This window comes from Erpetoichthys calabaricus, chromosome 1 (genome assembly GCF_900747795.2).
Source record: "Erpetoichthys calabaricus chromosome 1, fErpCal1.3, whole genome shotgun sequence".
Taxonomy (NCBI): domain Eukaryota; kingdom Metazoa; phylum Chordata; class Cladistia; order Polypteriformes; family Polypteridae; genus Erpetoichthys; species Erpetoichthys calabaricus.
Window position 1 is genome coordinate 91,041,737 of NC_041394.2, and position 21,011 is coordinate 91,062,747.

Below are 21,011 nucleotides of genomic sequence, written 5' to 3' on the forward strand. Positions count from 1 at the left end.
AGTGTGAAAATGTATGCTTCCTGAGAGAAATAAAATGAACACTAGTGAAACACGCGGACACACAGTCCTAGAATAAAATTAAAAGAAAAGCCAAGTTAAAGGTAAGGAGCAGCTGATACTTTTTATGTTTTCTAAATAGTTGCTTCCATCAGATCCTCTAGAAGTCAAGATGTATTTTGTTACTTCTGCTGGCTCATCTAGCCAGTACAACTTTTCTATTTTGGCAACACATTGTTTCATTTTGAGCTTGTTGTTAATCACATCGCCAAAGTCACTTTGCTCAGTCAATGCAAGGATGTAAAAGCAGTTCTTTCACGTGGTCGGTAGTAGGGGCTTTGCTAGCGTCAGCACTTACTGGGGTCTTGGCCAAAGCACCCTGACAACAGGTGGGTCCACCTTGGAGTCTTCGTGCTGTTAACATCGGGAAGGGGGTTTGCATTATCAGAAAGGAGAAAGCAGGGCTAGCTTAGAGAAGAACAGGGGGTATTGGCATACATGCATATAACAGGAGAGTGGCTCTCGAAGATCAGGGGCTAAAGCCCCAGAAGTCTTCATATCCCCACCAAACCACTGGTCAGAAGTTTCAACTAATTTTTGATCTCGATTGGTGCCATGCATTTGTGTGTTTGATTGCTGCTCAGTTGCTCTGTATCCGGAAATACTTTTTGCTTGGCGTCTTGTCTGCTTTCTTATCCCATACCTGACACTCAGCAGTTGGCACCACTGTTGTTCTTCTTATTATTATGGTGTTGTCAAATAATTGGCCTCTGTGATTTGCATCGTACTCAGCAGATGTCACTTGTCTTGGTTGTGCTGTTATGAACTCACAGCAGGTCACTTTGCCAAGGTTGCTGCTCCAGATTTTTTTTTTTAATTTCCAGAACATCTTATGTGAATTTCATACCAAATGGCATCTAACAGATACATGGGCATTACATGGTGCACTGCAAACATTAACGCGGAGGTCTCCATTGGTTACTTGGATTTAGTACGGATAAGTCATCAAATACTATGTCTTGCAACTCTTTGTTCTACATCAAAACATGCTCCTTTCTTACATTTTTCCTCAGTAATCTTGTCCTTTCAACCATGGCAGCAGCGCTGTGTTACTTTACAAAGTTCTGCAGGTTTGTTTTTGTACATTTGATTGACCAGTAAGGTATAATAGCGATATGCATTATTTTATTCATTTATTTATTTTATTCATCAGCAACACATTTTTTGCATAACTGCACCTCCCACTCTGTGTATTCAATAAAGTTATTTACCTTCTGGAAAGTCCTTTATGGTGAATACTGAAATGCTTATTTGTGGCAAAGTAAAATAAGTCAGATGTCATTTTTGTAATAACTCGTGTCTACGGACCATCGATTTAGTTTGGATATTTTAGGAGAAACTGGTTTACAGCATGTGTTTAATGTAATACTTTACCTTTATTTCTGAATGTACTGTACATAAAAATCTAAATAGCCTTACACAACAAATCTCTACAAATTAGTATTTACAGAATGAACACAAGGCATTTGAGTCCTGAGAATTTCAAAATAAAGCAAAAAAGTGCAAGTGTGAAATCAAGTTCACAACAGCCAGCAAAGTATACAAAAGTGTATTTAAATTAAAAAACAACAATTATTTAAGTTAGCAAGTGATATTTATTAACAAACAAAAAAAAAATTCTACACAGAAATTCAGCGTAAACTTCAGTTCTCCTTTCTGGAAATCTAATTCCCACAATGCTTCAAAAAGTCTAGGAGACCAACACCCCAGCACTACTTTTGGCACCTCCGCCTTCTTCCCGATTAGCTGACGTGGATTTTGCTGCTCCTTCCTCTTCCCCAACTAATCGGATGTTGTAACGCTCCCGGTAGTCATTGAGCTCTTGACCTTTCGTCTGCATTTGGGTGTTTAGAGACTCTACTATTCTAGAAATCTGCAAGATAAAAGAACAAGACAAAAATCAGGACGTTTCTGGAGGCATCCAAGGTCATCAATACATATAAAAATGAAGCTCTGCACAATACTTCAAAACAGACATAATTCAGAAAAGCAACGTACACAAGAAATAAGTTGTGTTTTGTTCATTTCTACTTTGACTTGGTTATAGAGGTGGCAGTAGTGGAGTCAGAGGTGTAACTGCAGTAATTTATGCCATTATTCTTAGCTTAGGTCAGACATTGAAATAATAAAAGCAAAAAAACCTTTATACCCTGAAAAGCAGTGACGCATCACACTAAACAGACTAACAATTGTTCTGTATTATAAACGACATTTTTATGAGAAGTTAATACAATCAAAATGGTGTGCATCATCTATCCCACAAGAAAAAAAACTTCAACAAAAGAAAAAGGTTCTTTATTCATGTTCATTAAAAATTTTATTAAATGTTGTGATGGATGGACAAGTGTCCCAGCTGGGATGGACCCTATTTCCTTACCTGGCCAGGTGACCAGTATAATGGATGGTCAGGAAGAGAGGTGTGACATTGCAGCTCCCGGCAAGAATGCAGACACTGCATTTCTAACCAGTCCCTTTCCCAATAGGGAGGCGAGAAGAAATGTGGGACAGTGACAGACTACCTCCATTGTGCAGGTCATACCCCATACATTGGGTGACAGCATTCCTTGTGGTGAGCCCTTTTATAGGACACTTGTAGGGCAGCATGGGACTTGTGGTCCCATAGAACCACTCTGTTGGGTTTTGTGGGGGCCACCAGGGAAAGATACTGGGAGATGAATGCCAGGTGGAGTTTAAAAGAAAGCCCTACACTTTGTCCAGGGTTTTGGAGTTGGGGAAAAAGAAGACAAAGCTTGCCGGGGAGGACTGGAGGAAAAGGAAGAAAAAGTAGGCTGTATTGGAAAGAAAGCCTATGTAAAGGTACTATTTACTAAAACGGATGATATGAACCCAGGGGGGTATTTTCCATACGTCACTTAAATCATCTGAGATCAGATGCCTCAACTTGGATGAGTTAATGCCGGTGAAACTCATCCGGTATAAGTCGGTTTTTCAAACGCAGCCGTGTATTAGATTAGTTTAGCTGGATCTAATCATCCGAGATGAATGCGCACACCCGTGCTGAATGAAAAGCCCATATATATTGAGTCTAGAAAACATGATCAGCAAGTCTTTGATAGGCTGTAACAAAATGACGAAAGAACGGGTGCATTTTTTTTTCCACACAAGTGGAGCAAGACCTTTTACTCGAAGGACATGAAGAATTTCACGATTTAATATGCACAAGGGATAACTCTGCAAAAACAGCCCAAACCAGAAAAGACGGCTGGCAAAAAGTGGCTGACAAATTAAACGCGTGTGCATTGTACTTACTGAAAGCAGCGTTTCATTTCCTATGTGTCAGATTAATTATTATTTAAAATGTCATAATTCCAGATCAAACGTGAGCACAAGGAGAACATGGGAACAGGTTAAAGTGAAGTACAAGAATATACTTCAAACTGGTAAATATTGGTATATAACTATTTAAAGAATTGTTGACATAAAGAATCATATATAATATAAAAAACATTCATTCTAAAGCTAATAAGAAGGCAGACAAGCAAAAAACAGGTGGAGGTCCATGCGGTCCAGACCTAACCTAGAAGAGTTGGCTCTCCAGCAAAATGCCCATCGTCCCGTTTCTGAGGGCATTCCAGGGGGAAGCTCCTCCTCAGAACCAGTGGCAGGATGCAGTGGTCACTTCATTTCAGGTAAAGGAAGGTCATTGCATGTATTTGTCCTCCATGTGTGCCATAGGTATGTTCCATATAGCCCTCTTTTTTTGTTGGATCAGTTGCAGGGAATATCATATCCCTAGAACCTGTGTCTGACCAACGAGATATTGACGAAGGTCAAATATTTGATGAAGACACTGTCTCTGACTATTTGATTCTGCGTACAATCCAGTGCCCCAATCATATTTGGAAACCCTGGGTAATGAGAATGTTAGGCTGATAGATAGATAGATAGATAGATAGATAGATAGATAGATAGATAGATAGATAGATAGATAGATAGATAGATAGATAGATAGATAGATAGATAGATAGATAGATAGATAGATAGATAGATACTTTATTAATCGTGAGATTCTTTATGAAACTGTGGGTGTTTTAGCCTGTGTATTACCTACCTGCAATGGCATGAAACGCCTCTTTTATTGTCCGCACTCACAGGTGTCCAGGAAACACTATGAAAACCGAAGGAAATATTTCAGAGCCAAACAGACTTTACGAATTGCCTGGCAAACTGCACTTTGTTAGATTTTCCGCATCACCTACAGTATATAAAAAAGTGCCGCTTGTAAAAAACCTTAAAGCAATGCATACTGTCTGTGTGGTTGTGACAGCCCGACTTCGCCTAGTTTGACTTTGAATATAAGGTCCTAATAAATTTTTGAGGTACAATATTCCCCCTCAGCTAAAGCGGTATCTTTTGAAAAGAATTTCCTCCGGGAGCAATAAAGGATCTTGCTGATCGCGCAAAACCCTCTCAATATGAAATTCTCTTCTTATAATTTGCGTACCGATATCAATTGGTCGCTCATTCATGAACGGTGAAGCCCTGACTGGATGACTTCCTCGCATGGACACTGATTAAGTGTGTGAGCTAATCCTTGTTTACATCGAACAAACCTGCTCCGAGCAGGTTTGAGGATTTGGATGTGCTGCTATGACAACACTTCCAGCAAGAGTTTCAAAAAACTGACAGATCCAGGATCAGGCCAAATCGTCAACAATTACATCCGGCTAAACAAGTAATCCTCGTACGAAAAATACCCCCCAGGTCTGCTTAATCTGTAGTTGTGTCAGGGGGCTGGGGCTTAGCTACAGCCCTAGTGTCCACAATGTTAATTTTAACATTACTGTTAAGTCATGACTCTTAGACTGCAGTTTGACTCCTCATTGGGAGGACTCCTGGGTGGAATTTTCAAGTGGGTCTCCTCTAAGGCTTCAGGTTTTCCCTCATGGTCTAAAGTCATACTCACAAAGGATGAAGAGCTCTAATTGGAAGAAACAATGGTATGTACACAAGTATGTCTGGTGATGGACCAGCTGACTACAACCCTTTACTAGATGAAACACAATCAGAAAAGTGATGGATGGCATTCATTTTCCCAGGAAAGGTACCAAGATACTTGCACAGAAAGCTCGTCTTATTTGTGTCATGACACTCTACTGTATGGTTTAAAAAACCTACTCAGTACTCTGTGTCTGGTCCAGAAAATGTACTCAAGCATCACATTTCCATTGTCTCTCATTCTTTATTTTGATACGTTTAGCTTAAAACATTCAGCTTCAAATAAAATTAAACATCATTTAGTACTATAAAATTAGATACCATGGGAGATGTCTGAATAATCTTTCATATTATTGTATTTATGCCCCGAGTGGCTACTTTGTTAGGCGCATCTTGCCTATTGCAAGCTCATCCCATATAAACCCTTAGAACAGGCAAAATTAATCAAGAAATGGACTCGGTAAGATGTTGAGAGTGTGGCACAGGAACGCTGGCTTAAACGGACTCATAATTGTTACTAATTGGATGATGGTTGACCCCTGCCTGATATCTAATGACCTCGAGAACACTAAGTAAGTCTTAATTCATGGTCATTTTCGTTTAGCCAGTTCAGAACTTTCTTAGCCTTGAAAGGCTACTGAAGGGCTGCACTGGATCTGCAATGGTGTTCAGGTGTCCTGTGTTATTTGACTGCTGCTTTGTTTCCAGATCACTGCACCTTCTCTACCAGACTACATTATTGGCACTGTGCAGAATGTAGTAACGGACTCACGAGATTTTCCTATATAATGGTCCTTTCATCTGCATGAATTAGCATAAACAGGAATTTATGAGATTAGGTAATGTTTTTCTAGCTGTCCATTGTTTGTGTTCTTTAGTTAAGTGGAACTAATTTCATTTCTGTGAAATAAGCAGCACTTAATTGAAGGCAGAGATTGACCCATAGGTGCCTGCAACCCTGAAATGGATAAGCAAGTTAGAAAATGGACAAATGGGATTAGCCTAAGGCCGGGTTTATACTTCACGCGACACGACGCACGCTGCAGCGGACGCTCCTGCTACGCAAGCGTTGTAGTGTTTATACTTGCACGCGTACTTTGCGTACATCTGGAGGAATCCAACAGGTGGCAGTGCAAGATATTAACACGGTGAGAATAGGTTCGGCTTCGCTGTGTTGTGAATTGCCTAGAACACCCATTAAATTCCAATGACACCTTACCGCCATATCTGTGAAAAGAATGTTTATTGATTAAATCCAGGGATGTGTTCATTCCAGCAAGCATTGGGCACGAGTTAGAAACAATCCCTGGACGATGCCTCGGCTCATCGCAAGGTGAATACAAGCACACACATACACTACCGTCATTTTAGCGACACCAAATCTCCAAATCTGCATATCTTTGGAAGGAAACTGGAGCACACTGAGGAAACCCAGCAGGAAAACATGTAAACTCCAGGCAGGGAATTTCAGCGACGTGACTCCCTGCAAGACAGCAGCGGTAACGCTCCGCCTCTGTGTCACCCCCATGTGTGTAATTATTAACAGTATTCATTATTTAAACAAAATTACCGATTTATCTGTAAAATGTAATCTACATACTTTAATGCATATCATCATGAAAGTGATATCAAGTGTAAATCTAAGGATTCTAAATGTGCAGAGAGTTGGAATATCATACATTTAATGTGCTCAGTGTGGCGATCTATTGCTGGCGATCCACTGCTGTCAGGACCAGAGGAAGCCCTAGAAAAAAAGACGGCACAGAAGACGGTATGTGAGACTTTTAAAATGTATTGTGTCATTACGATCGGGAATATGCGACGCTTTAATATAAAAGCACCACGGATACATCTGTATGTTGGCATTTTGCTTCACCACATCGAACCATTTATCAAATATCGAAGTGCGCACACCGATCTCGTAGGATCCGCAAAGCGGCTTTCTGTCACATGCAGATAGTAAACAGAGACTCTGACGTCACATTCTTTTATCACACTGCGCCCCCCGACTTCTTGCTGGTATTGCAACTCGTGCATGCATCATGTTAATTTCTGAGGACCTGCTCAGAGGACGCATCAAATGAATGCTGAGAACACGTGGCAGCCATGATGCGGGTGTGTACGCGTTCTGAACGTGAAGTATAAACGAGTCCTAACATGCAGATCTTTAAGATATACCTGTTGAAAAATCCACAGAAATATGAGGAGGATGTGGTGCTAAACACTTTGCCACCGGTGTTCACAAACTAGAACAAAGCATTTGATGCATCTATAGTCTATATCTGTCTATATCTATCTTTAAGGCTTTTAAAATTAACATTTTACACATTAATGTAATATTCAATTACTAAAAACAGTTAGGAATCTTGTTTTAGAAAACCACATCTAGTCATACTAATTTTATTTAAACGGTGTATTAATAGTATTCCTCAGTAGATAGTAGTAATGCACTGGAATTGAATGCCTTTAATTTTAAGACTGCAGGAGATGTAATGCTTATCTCAGCAGCTTTAAGCAAGGCTAGAATCAGTCGTCATCATCAGGGTGCCAGTCCATGTCATGACACGGTCAATCACACAACCTTGTATTCTTGCCCAGCTAGTTTAGACATAACCTGTGTATTTTGTAAAACTCCATACACAAAGTGATCAGACCTGGATTTGAACAATGAAAATCTGAAGCAGCAGTTCTAACCACGGCACCATGCACATTTTAATGGTCAGTCATTTAATGGAAGTAAGTTTTGCACTGTACTTTGTACCAGTAATGACCCTACAAATGTGTACATATATTTTAAATTCATACGAAAAACACATTTTTTATATGTGATATCTATATGCGTTAGTCACTGAAAATGTCATTCATTTTTCAGATTTCATATTATATCCTTATTTCCTTCAAATACTGTTGAAGTCACTACTTCATAAAATCCATCCATCCATTATCCAACCCGCTATATCCTAACTACAGGGTCATGGGGGTCTGCTGGAGCCAATCCCAACCAAGCACACAGTAGGGACAATTTCGGATTGCCAATGCGCCTAACCTGCATGTCTTTGGATGGTGGGAGGAAACTGGAGCACCCGGAGGAAACCCACGCAGACAGAACCTGGGAAGCGAACCCAGGTCTCCTAACTGCGAGGCAGCAGCGCTACCACTGCGCCACCGTGCATCCCACTTCATAAAATACATGAGAAAAATTATTGTCGTACATGCTGTGTATTTGTAAAAGCATGTTTTGCATTAAAATACATCTATGCTGCTAAAGCAGCAACTCACAATTTGGTCAATAAGAAATATGTGATTAGGACTGTAGCATCATCCTGCATTACACATACCCACAGCATTCTGATACCATTTTGCTACATAATTTCATAGGGCCGAATTATAGGCATGTGCAGTGCTATCAGCTGCAAGCCTTCATGCAAGTTTTGATTTCCAGAAAGTTAAAATAGATAGATAGATAGATAGATAGATAGATAGATAGATAGATAGATAGATAGATAGATAGATAGATAGATAGATAGATAGATAGATACTTTATTAATCCCAAGGGGAAATTCACATACTCCAGCAGCAGCATACTGATAAAAAAAACCAATATTAAATTAAAGAGTAATAAAAATGTAGGTAAAAACAGACAATAACTCTGAATAATGTTAACGTTTACACCCCCGGGTGGAATTGAAGAGTCGCATAGTTTGGAGGAGGAACGATCTCCTCAGTCTGTCAGTGGAGCAGGACAGTGACAGCAGTCTGTCACTGAAGCTGCTCCTCTGTCTGGAGATGACACTGTTTAGTGGATGCAGTGGATTCTCCATGATTGACAGGAGCCTGCTCAGTGCCCGTCGCTCTGCCACAGATGTCAAACTATCCAGCTCCATGCCAACAATAGAGCCTGCCTTCCTCACCAGTTTGTCCAGGCGTGAGGCGTCCTTCTTCTTTATGCTGCCTCCCCAGCACACCACCGTGTAGAAGAGGGCGCTCGCCACAACCGTCTGATAGAACATCTGCAGCATCTTATTGCAAATGTTGAAGGATGCCAGCCTTCTAATGAAGTACAGTCAGGTCTGTCCTTTCTTACACAGAGCATCAGTATTGGCAGGTCAGTCTAATTTATCATCCAGCTGCACTCCCAGGTATTATAGGTCTGTACCCTCTGCACACAGTCACCTCTGATGATCACAATATATGCACAACCTAATTTGGCAGTATGGGGCAAAAATGAAGGTGTGCCAATCTGTCACTTGGTACATTGTTTATTCCAATCAACCCATTTAATCAGGCCATGACTAGGCTAGGAATTACATCTGAGCCCCTGAAGCAAGGAGGTAGACATTTTAGCTTCTGCACTGCCATATTACAGAGAAGATTTTGAAACAGAGAGACAAGTAAGGCTAGAATGGATTCAATAAAAAATGCTTTTAGGCTTCTGGACTGCCCACGGTACTCTTGCTAAATATGTACACCCGAAGAACATAATACCACATGTGCCAGTAATGCTGCAAAGATGAAAGCAACAGTGCACTTAGGAAATTACATAGTGTTATAAAATAACAGCACGTCTGCAAAATAACACATAATATACTTCTAAAAACATGAAGTTCTAAACAAAAATGTATTTGAATGGCAGAAATAAGTATGTTTACATGTACACACTTAAGCATATTAAGTTGAATTACCCAGTTAAGGCAGAAAACTGGTTTCTTAAAAAATCTCCATTTACATGGGCAAGTAATCCTTTGTCAAAACTCTGATGTCAATTAAACTGCGCAAAAAAGAATTAAAATGTCATCATTGGCCACCATGAATCTGAAAATAAGCATGACGCCTGCAATCACTTTCTTGTGTTTTATAGCTATGTTTAGTCAAATTGCCATTTTATTTATAGGTTTCTATCAACCAGTCTGCACATAGCACCCTCTTTTCTGCTTGGCTGTGTAATGGAGCCCTGTAAAACACCCGATAAGTGTACTTCTTGCCTTACACCCAATGCTGCTGTAATAATAACACAGGTATTTTAATTTAATTAAAGATAAGTACTGCATTGGGATACTTGTTACTTTAAAAAGTAACCTGATTACGTAACGTGTGTTACTTTTAACGTGTCGCCCTTCTGCTCTCAAGATTGCTTTGCTCAGTTTAGCTCTGTACATTCTGCAGATCAACATAAATGTAGCCATTTCTGAAATATTGAGACAGATTATTTGAGCCAGAAGAAGGAATAATGCGATTGCCCAAACATTTGCCTCTGCAAATTTATCTAATGGATGCTTCTACCCATGGCTGCTGAAAGAGTGTGTACAGCAAATACATGCAAGGTTGACAGAGTGTAACAGATATGTTTAGACTACAAAATCCTTAACAGTAGCCCAGTTTTGGGTTTACATGGCCACATAATCAGGTTATTCAAAGAGAAGAAGGCATTAGTCTATCACAAGTCATACTCATGCATGCACTGATCATTCATACAAGATCGGTTTAGACACACCAATTCACCTATTAAGAATGAGCTATGGATGTAGGAGGAAAATTTCAGAATCAAGGAGAAACCTAAATGGAAAGTGTGGATTATGCAGATTTCACAGTCAGTGATCTCGGTAGTCATAGGTTATCTGCATCCTAAAACAAATGAACTAGTAAAAGTGGTAGTGATTGAAACATTCAGTTTTTAATAGCACTTTTTGATAAACGGATGTAAGAGTTAGGACACCAACATCCTGAAATGAAGAATACAGGCCTAAAGAATAATTTCTGAAATACTCCAGTACTAGGGTGTCGTACCGTGTTAGACATTATGAATGTAGTGAAAAGTCAAGCAAAATGACACCTTTTATTGGCTAACTAAAAAGATTACAATATGCAAGCTTTCGAGGCAACATCTTGCCTGAAGAAGGGGCCAGAGTTGCCTCGAAAGCTTGCATATTGAAATACTCCAGAAATACTTACTGTGATTAGCACATTTTTGGTAATAGAAAAGTTGTTAACTAACTAGGGATACATGATAATATCAGATTTATATCTGTATTGGCAGTTAATGGGTTAAAATAATTTTATCGGCATCGGACCGATGACTAAATTGGACCGATAATTCGAACCGATATTGATGGCGCATTCACTGTGTTCCGGATGTGCCAGACGTTTAGGCGACGCTGGGCTACTGTGTGAAAATGTCTGCGGTGTGGAAGTTTTTCCAGAGTGAGTGAGAGTGACATAAAATATGCCATTTGCAACACATGTTCAACTAATGTTTTGCGCGGAGGGACCAAAGTGCGAAATTTCAATACCACCAACTTAATTAAACACTTGAAGACACGCCATCCTGACAAATATACAGAATTCCTCAGAGCAAAAGAGGAGAATCCTGCGCCACCGCGCACAAAATCAAAAACTGCAGTTGCTCAACGTGTTGATCAGTTACTTGAAAAATCGAAGACATTTGATAAAGATAACCCTAAAGCTCAAACAATTACTGCAAAAGTGATGGAATTTATTGCTCTGGACAATCAGCCATTTTCTGTTGTAGAAGATACGGGATTTCGAAGGCTGCTTGAGCATCTTGAACTCCGTTACCAGATACCCAGTCGCCGTTATTTTTCTGACATAGCGCTTCCAGAGTTACATAATATTGTGGAAAGTCATGTGCACACACTCCTTGCTGAAGATGTCACAGCCATAAGCTTTACCACTGATGTATGGACATCTGATATGAGTGCTATTAGTATACTTAGTTTAACTGCTCAGTGGATCGACCACAAGTTTGAATTGCAGAAAGCAATCTTGCACGCCCAAGAATGCTCCGCATCACACACGGGTGCTGCACTCTCTGTGGCGTTTAAAAGAATGTTTGAAACATGGAAAATACCCAAAGAGAATGTTCATGTAGTATTACGAGACAATGCACGCAACATTGCAAAGGCTATGGAGGAATGCGGGATCCCAAGTTTGCCATGTATGGCTCATACTTTACGGCTTGCCGTGAACGATGGCGTACTATCCCAGCACAGCGTCTCGGATACAATAGCGATCGGCAGAAAAACAGTCGATCACTTTAAGCATTCACAATTATCCAACTCGCTTCTCAAAACTATGCAAACTGAATTTGGTATGCAGCCAAAAATGCTTCAGCAAGATGTTTCGACTAGATGGAGCAGCACATTCTATATGCTGCAAAGCTTGCTGGAGCAGAAAAGAGCCCTTGGGGTTTATGCCTCCGATTTTGAGTTACCTGCAACTCTAACGCCTAATCAGTGGGGTTTGGTCGAGAACATAATCACACTCCTTGCTCCATTTAAACAACTGACAAAAGAAAATTGCCAGTCTGAAGCCTTGACTTCTAACGTTATTCCCTCAGTTAATGCTTTAAAACGACTGTTGACTAAAAGCGCTCATACTGACTTCGGAGTCAAAACCAGTAAAAGCTCTTTCTTGGAGGCTGTAAACAATCGTTTCATTGAGATTTATACAGAATCCATGTACTGTGTTGCCACTATTGTAGACCCGAGATACAAAGACCGTTATTTCGATGCAGATGTAAAATCACTGGCACTCAAAATGTTGCAAGCTCAGATGGAACTTGCATCGAACAAAATGCAAACAACTGAATCACAGATAGATGGTCCACAACAGAAAAGGGCCAAGATAAATGACGAGGTGGCATGCACGCTCTTCGAAATGTACAACGAAATTATTGAAGAAAACACATTGATGCCTCAGGAAAACAGCCAGATGACAACAGAAGTGAGTTAAAAAAAAATTTAAAAAAATAAAAAAAAAGCTCTGTGGAGATCTTTACAACATTGTTTTAAGTAAATAACTAGGGCTGTCGGATCGAATATCACTATTCTAACATAATTCGAATGTATAAAAAATCTTGGAAAGCAAGAAAGAAAAACGGCAATCGAATGTAAAAGAGAGGTTGTTGGTTATACCTCGCACTAACTTTGGCTTCATGTTACTTAAGACGTGCTGGACACTGTTGTGGGATTTTACAGATCTGTTTTTGCATGTAACTTTTTAGGATCAGCCTATACGTGTTTCTAAATTGTTAACCCATATTGTTATTAGTCATTAGTTAAACGGTCGGCATCTTCTGTGTTAAACACACCCATTTTAAAATATATATTATATACCATTTTTATTGTAGGTAGATCATTTCGACCTGGTCATTTTAAAAGTACCTCGCAAGCTGAAAAAGTGTGGGCACCCCTGATCTACTGTGAAAAGCAAAAATATTAATAATAAAATGTTTCAAATAACAGCAAATACAATACAGACATGCATTCAATTCAAATGCCATTTACTTATTTTTATTGTAAGGATTCTAATCTTAATCTGACAGCCCTGGTAAAAGCCAAAATGCAGATCTATCTTTTAGATATGAAAGATGACACAGAATATTATACTGTATACTGTATGTATGCATGCTACTCGGCAGGTGCAGAGATTTCTTTCTGAAGCACCAATCCCGAGGAATGAAAATCCACTGAAATACTGGAACAACAACTGGTGTCGGTTTCCTACCATTGCCAAAGTAGCATGCAAGTTCCTGTCAGCCCCATGTACTAGCGTGGACAGCGAGAGATTATTCAGTTTGGCTTCTAATGTGATCAACGAAAAGAGAAACAGAATTTCCTGCGACAAGGCAGAGATGCTCTTGTTCGTTAAGAAAAACATCCCCATCATGCTTAAAAAATAGAAAAGAATGATAAGCCTCCAGAAAAAAAGTTATTTACTTCTTTACTGTTGTACGTTTTTCTGTTTTTTTAAATTATAGATTGGTTAGATTTATTCCATCAAAAAGAAAGAAAAAAAGTTATGTGGTATTTAATACTGCAGACTATAAAACAAAGGATTTTTAATGATTGTAAATAATCTGTAAATGTTGTTATTCTTAAGTGGTACTGCTTATTTCATTGTCATTGTACATTTTACCATTTTTTTCAGTTTTCATTTTTTCGATTATTGTTGAATTTGTTTCATCAAAAAGAAAGAGAAAAGTGTTATTTAAAGCAACAACCTGCAAAACTGTTTCCCATATAACCAACAGGTAGCCAGCCAAATGTGGCAGATATCATTTGTTTTTAATGATTGAATGTGGTGTGCAAAATTGTTATACAAATAAATGTTCACTTTGTCTGTAATTCTTGTTCAGACAGATCAAGTCTCATTTTTCTCTGTATCTTATAAATATGTACATCGGCATCGGTAGATAAGTACATAGACATTATCGGATATCGGCATTGGCCCAAAATTCCCATATCGGTGCATCCCTATAACAAACTGCCATAATTTTGTCAGTACCTGTTCTTTGTTGTTCTCCAGAGCTGGCAGAACCTCTTTTACTGTCCTCTCAACCAAAACGCCTCCCACCATTCGATAACACTTCCGGGAAGGATCTACTTCTTTTAGAGTTTCTATCACTAAACTAAGGAGAACAAAGACAAAGAGGCAGTCAGAGGGACAGTGAGAGGTTACAGTAAAGTGTTAAATTACAAAAAGGAAAAATAAAATGTGTGGTTATCTTTCCAATGAAATGGTTAAATTATAGTTATACAGTACACTATTTCTTACTCCTATCAAATAAAGTATTTCATACTTGTATTTTTAAAATAATTTTAAAACTTATTCAATGCAAAAATAGGTGTATATATATTTAATGACTGACATTAATATTATAACATTTTATGGAAAAAATCAATGGATAAGGCTGAAAGTGGGAAATACAGTCAAAAAATAAAATCCTTTAGTAAAAAGATTTTATAATTTAAACTTGTTTTTCTCTTTTTAATCACAGGACTCAGGCTCCAGGATAAAAAACACATTTCTGCTACAGTGTAAGAACATTTATACCATGACTACATCTTGATCAAATGCTATTACCTTAACTGCTACCAAAGTTCTATCCTCACTATATCCTGAACAAGTCCAGATCAAGTTTTTGAACTTGTCTCATGGAACCACTGCAGCAGAAAAAAGTGGGTAAATAATGCATTTACTTTTCAAATATGTTGGGAATGTAATTGATTAGCATGTTTACATCAAAGTGCATCACATCTAATGAAGGAATATTTGTACAGATCATAAATACATGCAATATAAATTTATTTGGGTCAATTTGTACTGGTTTGAATATGAATTTAAATCAACAAGCCCACAGCAGAGTTTTAAGTATTGTGTGCTGTTAATTATAAAAAGACATTCAGTATTATGTAAAATTCTCCATCTTTTGATTTTGATTTGATTTGATATACCTTGTTAATCCCCATGGGGAAATTGTTTTATAACATGACCTATGTAATCCATGCCTCTGGATGTTGTGATTGTTATAAAATTATTCATAATTTTAAATCAGAATTAATGATTCCATTGTATGGCCAAGTCAGGTATATGTAGATGAGTTCTACTAACAATTTTTACTGGAAATGCCTACAAGTGATTTTTGATTTACTTTGCTACCAGGACAATTCATTAATGGGAATTCCAACCAGGAATTAAGCTCATACATATGCTTTATTTAAAATAAACCAGCATGCTCTGTAGTCAAGGATGCAATCTAAGATAAATAATTGCTGAATTTTGAGAGACAGAAGGAAAATACCTGTGCTCATTGATTTCCATTTCCAGCTCTGCTGCTTTTGATGCCATACTCCTTTGTTCCTGGCGCAACTTTTGAAAACCAGCCACCACCTAAAATGGGTAAAATGCAAAATTAAAAAGACAACCTCAACAAAACCAAACGTTGAATTACAAACATTACTTCTCTTTTGTGCTGTAAACCATAGAATACACATTCTTTATAAGCTTCTTATCAACTGGAAAAATCAGAAATAGAAATATGAACTAAATAAATTGTTCATGTTCATGAACTAAATCCAAATCATATTATGTGATATCATCTACTGTTCAATTCTGCTCCGTACTTGTAAAATTTTTATTTTTATACTGTATTGAGGATTTGTTCTGTTCTGTGTATTGTATTGTATTGACCCCCTTCTCTTTGACACCCACTGCACACCCAACCTACCTGGAAAGGGGTCTCTCTTTGAACTGCCTGTCCCAAGGTTTCTTCCATTTTTTTCCCTACAAGAGTTTTTTGGGAGTTTTTCCTTGTCTTCTTAGAGAGTCAAGGCTGGGGGGCTGTCAAGAGGCACGGCCTGTTAAAGCCCATTGCCACACTTCTTGTGTGATTTTGGGCTATACAAAAATAAATTGTATTGTATTGTATAAATTGGCAATCAAGCACTTTTGGTAGTTTGTCTTTACACAATTAATCTTGTACAGTAGATACCAGGTGTGCACAACCTAAGTTTATCTTAATCTATTATCTCCTGGCCAATATCCCCAATAGTAGTTTCATGAGCAGCAGGGAGAAACTGGCAGGATGAGCAGCGATAAGAGTATGAACAATATTCTCACAACTGCTCCTCCGTGGGCCTGTACGTACTGTAAATCATGGACTGCTTTCCAGTTTTGTCTGTTATGTTTTAAATTTTCAGCAATAAATTATTGCTCATCAGTTATATCTCTTTAGGCTACAGCATAATATTTGTATATGAGTTATACACTTACATACAGATTCACAACATTTTTTATATAATACTGGCAAAAGATTTGTTTTTCAGTGCTATCCTACCTTTAACTAATATTTGCCAAAAGTTGTAATCCTTCTTTCAACACCTTCCCAGTTTTAGCATCCCTCCTCATTTTTGTATTTTAAGAGATCCAGTGCTTACTGAAATGAAATTATTTTTATGGTGCGGGTTATTAGTAATGAAAAATGAAAGTGACCAGATTCCTCTCAGCTTGAATGGAGGACACAGAAGTTTAGGGCTCCAAATTACCCAAATATTAATATCTGAATACAGTATCCATATTATATACTGAAATATTTGTAAGCACAGCTTAAGATTCTGGATGGTATATGTATATTTAAACTAGATTTTTTTTTTTTTACTTTTGTGTTCACGGTGCATGCATAACGTGTTCTATGTTTATGACTTGTACGCTTGTTGCTTAAAAGTGAAAACAGCAGTTGTCAAATGAATGTTGAAAATTATCAATCACCAACACAAAGCCTGACATCACAATCAGGACAGTTGAAGTATGTTTCTTTAGGCACTTTTCTTGTAATATTTTTTTCTGCTGCCTTTGTATGAGAGAGTAGAATGTCAGTGCCTGATCTTGATGAGCATTTTACCCCTTGAGTTATTGCAGGTTACCACAGCACACAGCTTAGTGACTTCTACATTTCCCCTGACACAAACTACAACTGCTGCATTGTGAACAGTACTTAGGGGCGAATGTCTTTCTCGCCTTTCTACTACATCTCAATCATTTTTTTGTTTTTGCCACACATTTATTTGTACCACAGTGAACCTTCAGGAAACTAAATTCCCCAGGCATATCATGGCAGTTTGGTCATACGGTGCCATATGCATCAGTTTAATGTCCATGTCAACATCTGATAATCAATTCACGTTGCCATCAAAATCACTTGATTCAACTAATGGTTCAGTTCCAGTTTGTTCTAAATCTGGCTTGACAGTTTCTCTTTTACATGCCATTGTATTTGGTTGAAGACTCCACCCAACTCATGAATATTGATGAGTTGCCTTAGCATGGCAAAACGCATAAAAATATTCATGATTTTTTTCAGTATACTGTTGTTTTATCTACTAGATGGCAGCAGAATACTGTTCCAAGAGTTATTCAGCATTTACACTGTAAAGCCGATCATTAAATCACCCTGAGCCTCACTCGGGCTTAAACGTAATTATGTAGTATTCAGAGCCTAAGGCATGCTCAGGGTTAATGCCAAGGAAATTAAATATTTATTTATTCACAAACAATAATAATAATTCAATTTTTCTGTACCATCTCCATGATTTTCTACCACAGTCAGGTGTCTGCAGGGATCAAAATCAATTTAAATCAGAAGTTCAAAATTGAAACAACAAAATAATCCCTGTAATCTTTCATTTCTCTTCATCTCCACTGTATTAAAAACTACATTAACTCACATCCAAACACAGGCAATTTTCTATTACACAATTTTGCCTAATTAAGCAAAGTTTGCCAGTTGCTGAAAATTATTTAACATACACTGAATGAAATACAAAATTTAGAATACCGAGTAATTTATTATTAAAGAAAGGGTTTAGCTTCATAGAGGGCCCCATGGCTGAATGACTAAATTACCAGGAAAGGTTGGAGAAACAAATCTTTATGCAAGGAGCATCTTGTGTTGATAAGAATTATTTATGAATGCTTTGAAATCACTTCAGGTTTTTTTTTTTTTTTTTTGTCCAATGCCACCTGACTCTCAGGTACAAGAAAACAACCCACATAAAATACACAATTCGACTCATCTTGATGTCTAGTTATGCAAAACACTGAGTTTTTTGGGATGCCCCCCTATTACCACAAAAACCCTAATTTTTGGACCATATTTTGTGCAGGAAATTACACCCTTATACTGTATAATAAAGAGTAAACCAATAGGGGTCTTCAGCAAAAATGATCAGGAGGACTTGAAGTTGTGCATGCCACATCCGCCATCGCTAGGGGTTCACCCCCAAATGGAATATGAGCAGTCAAAGTTACTCCTTTTCATAAAACTTAAAAAAAAAAACGGGCACCTGTAGTACAGGCATGCAGAGTGTCGTTTTATGCTATTTCAAGGTTGATGATCACAAGTATGACAATGTTTTTGATATTTGATACTTTACCAATGATCCCAGCCCTCTAAGAACCATTACAAAAGGTTACAAATGACAAATTTCAAACATAAACTCATGTGGTACTGTTTTAGACTATTTCAAGGTCAGTAATTAGGAATAGGATTGTTTATTTTTAATCTTTTACTAGGGATCTTGCTCTCTATGGACCTCAATCAGTGGGTGAAAAACAATACATTTCTATTACAATTGAGAATATTTAGATTTTAAATATGTAAATTGAAGGAAGCATTTTAATATTTCAAGTATCTGGTGTAACTATTCTTGTTTATTATGTATTTCTGTTGCATGTGGTAAATCCTTACATTTCTTATGAACTCCCCAAATTATGGCTGCTTACGCTAATTCAGACTTTTTAGGGTATTAAAATTCAACATTGGTAAAAACAAGACCAGCTGTTCAAAATTTTTCTTTTCATTATCTATCCTTCTAGAATCTCAACATTTTTATATACCATTTACAAACCAACAGCAATTACTTTACTAATAAATCATCTTTTCAAATAGCCCATTTCTTACAGTTCTTAATGCCTTTGGTTCATACTTTCATTTTGGTCTTTACAGATTTAAGAAGATTTAATCTGAGAAACTGTATGTTGAGTGAACATTCATTCCTTTAAGTGCTACAGTTTGAAATTCCTTCTTATATAATGGAGTGACATTCTCCATTTGTAGGAGCTGCCACGATTTTAGCCAGCATTTCCGTTTTGTTTGTAACTAGATGACTTTTAACATTTTAAAGTTTTGACAAGATTGCTTCTACTAGTCGTGTGCTGCTTTGATTTCTGGAGTTCACCAAACTCTGATTTCATTTTTCTATTTTATTTTTGGTAACAGGAAAGACGTTCCAGCCATGAATATCAAAATTGCATATAATGTCAAAGTACTGTACACAGCCAAGTGCTTTTTGTATGATTGTACCGAGCTTTATTTGTTTCTGACTGCTGTACTCATATTTGAATCCTCAGAAGCAAATATTACAATTACCTTTCAAACGTCAAATCTAAGTGCTCCCTCTGTTTTAAGTACACTCGTAAATTATTCAGTTGTTATGCATTTTCCTTGATAGATCTGAAATTCCACCACTGTTATGGACTGGCGATTTCAAACCGTCAGCATGTTTTAAGTTATTTTATTTGAGGATTTATGCAAATTGCGTTTCAGTTAAGCCTTTGTGCATGAAAACACTCCGAAATACTGTAGATGTGCATGGTACTTCTCATCCACTTTTGGAATTACCTTTGGTAATACTAATATTATTGCCATGTTCTATTTTATTTCCTCCTTCCATAAATCCCACTGTAAATCAATGTTTATGGTCTATAAAATCGACGCTGCGTTAAATAAATGTGTAAATGTGATATATGGCTCTAAATTATTTAATTCATGCAGATGTTTTTCTTTCGTATTGCAGTATCAAGATTTTTTCCTCTAACTGGTCGTGCATTTTCGTCCTCTGTGTCATGGATCAGCATCAGAAACTGCACTGTAGAAGTGACAGCTATGCACTGTAGACCACATGATGGCCTTACATATAAAGTATCCTAACGACTGAGTCTTCAGGCAAGTTGTGCAAAATGCCACTGGCCGTTTTCCGTTAGCTACACTTGTATCAACTAGCTGTTGAAATTCCTATTTCACATTTTATCTCGCCTTTCTTTGGTAAAAGGAGCTACCTTCTCCTTTAATTCACAGTAAATAAAAACTGCGATCGCCGAGGTTTAGACACTTAAGAAAGAGGCAGGGCGTTAACGATAAAGACCCCCCCCCGGTCACCCTAATATATATTACAACACAAGCAATGTGTCTATCTCTGTGTAACAGTCTCCGGGTCCTCCTCTAGCTTATATCCGAATTCCTTTCCTTGGTCAGTACCTGTTCTGCTGTAAGTCCAGACTGTTTAGTATTGGCTTTGGTGGCTGCCGCGCCGCTGCTACTGCTCGCTGCCATCTTGGACTGTCCCAGCCTTCTCCGACAGGCCCCCCGTTACAACCGCTGGCTGTTTTACCAACTGCCCGAATGAAAATAAAGGGGGCCTGCTGTTCAGATTATGAAGTATGATCAATAAAGTGCACAAAACTGCGCCGTTATCCTAATTTATAATCTCAAATTATCATTTGTTCTATAATTTTTACCGCATATTTTAGTAATGAAAACGCGAAAAGAATAGGAAATTGTAAAAAGGCAACAGCAGTACTTTTAAGAATTTTACTAAACAGGTTTGAAAAACATGTTTAATAGTGTTAATTATATATAT

General features: G+C 37.9%; 1 protein-coding gene across 1 annotated transcript; it reads right to left on the reverse strand.

Moving 5' to 3' along the window:
• Positions 1-1,629: 1,629 nt before the first annotated feature.
• pfdn2 (prefoldin subunit 2) lies at positions 1,630-20,752 on the reverse strand. Its single transcript, XM_028803280.2, has 4 exons — positions 20,630-20,752; positions 15,617-15,705; positions 14,320-14,443; positions 1,630-1,930 (listed from the first exon to the last, which is right to left on the reverse strand). Exons 1-4 carry the CDS (start codon positions 20,702-20,704, stop codon positions 1,748-1,750), a joined length of 471 nt encoding a protein of 156 aa, XP_028659113.2. The 5' UTR covers positions 20,705-20,752; the 3' UTR covers positions 1,630-1,747.
• Between the last annotated feature and the right edge of the window lie 259 nt (positions 20,753-21,011).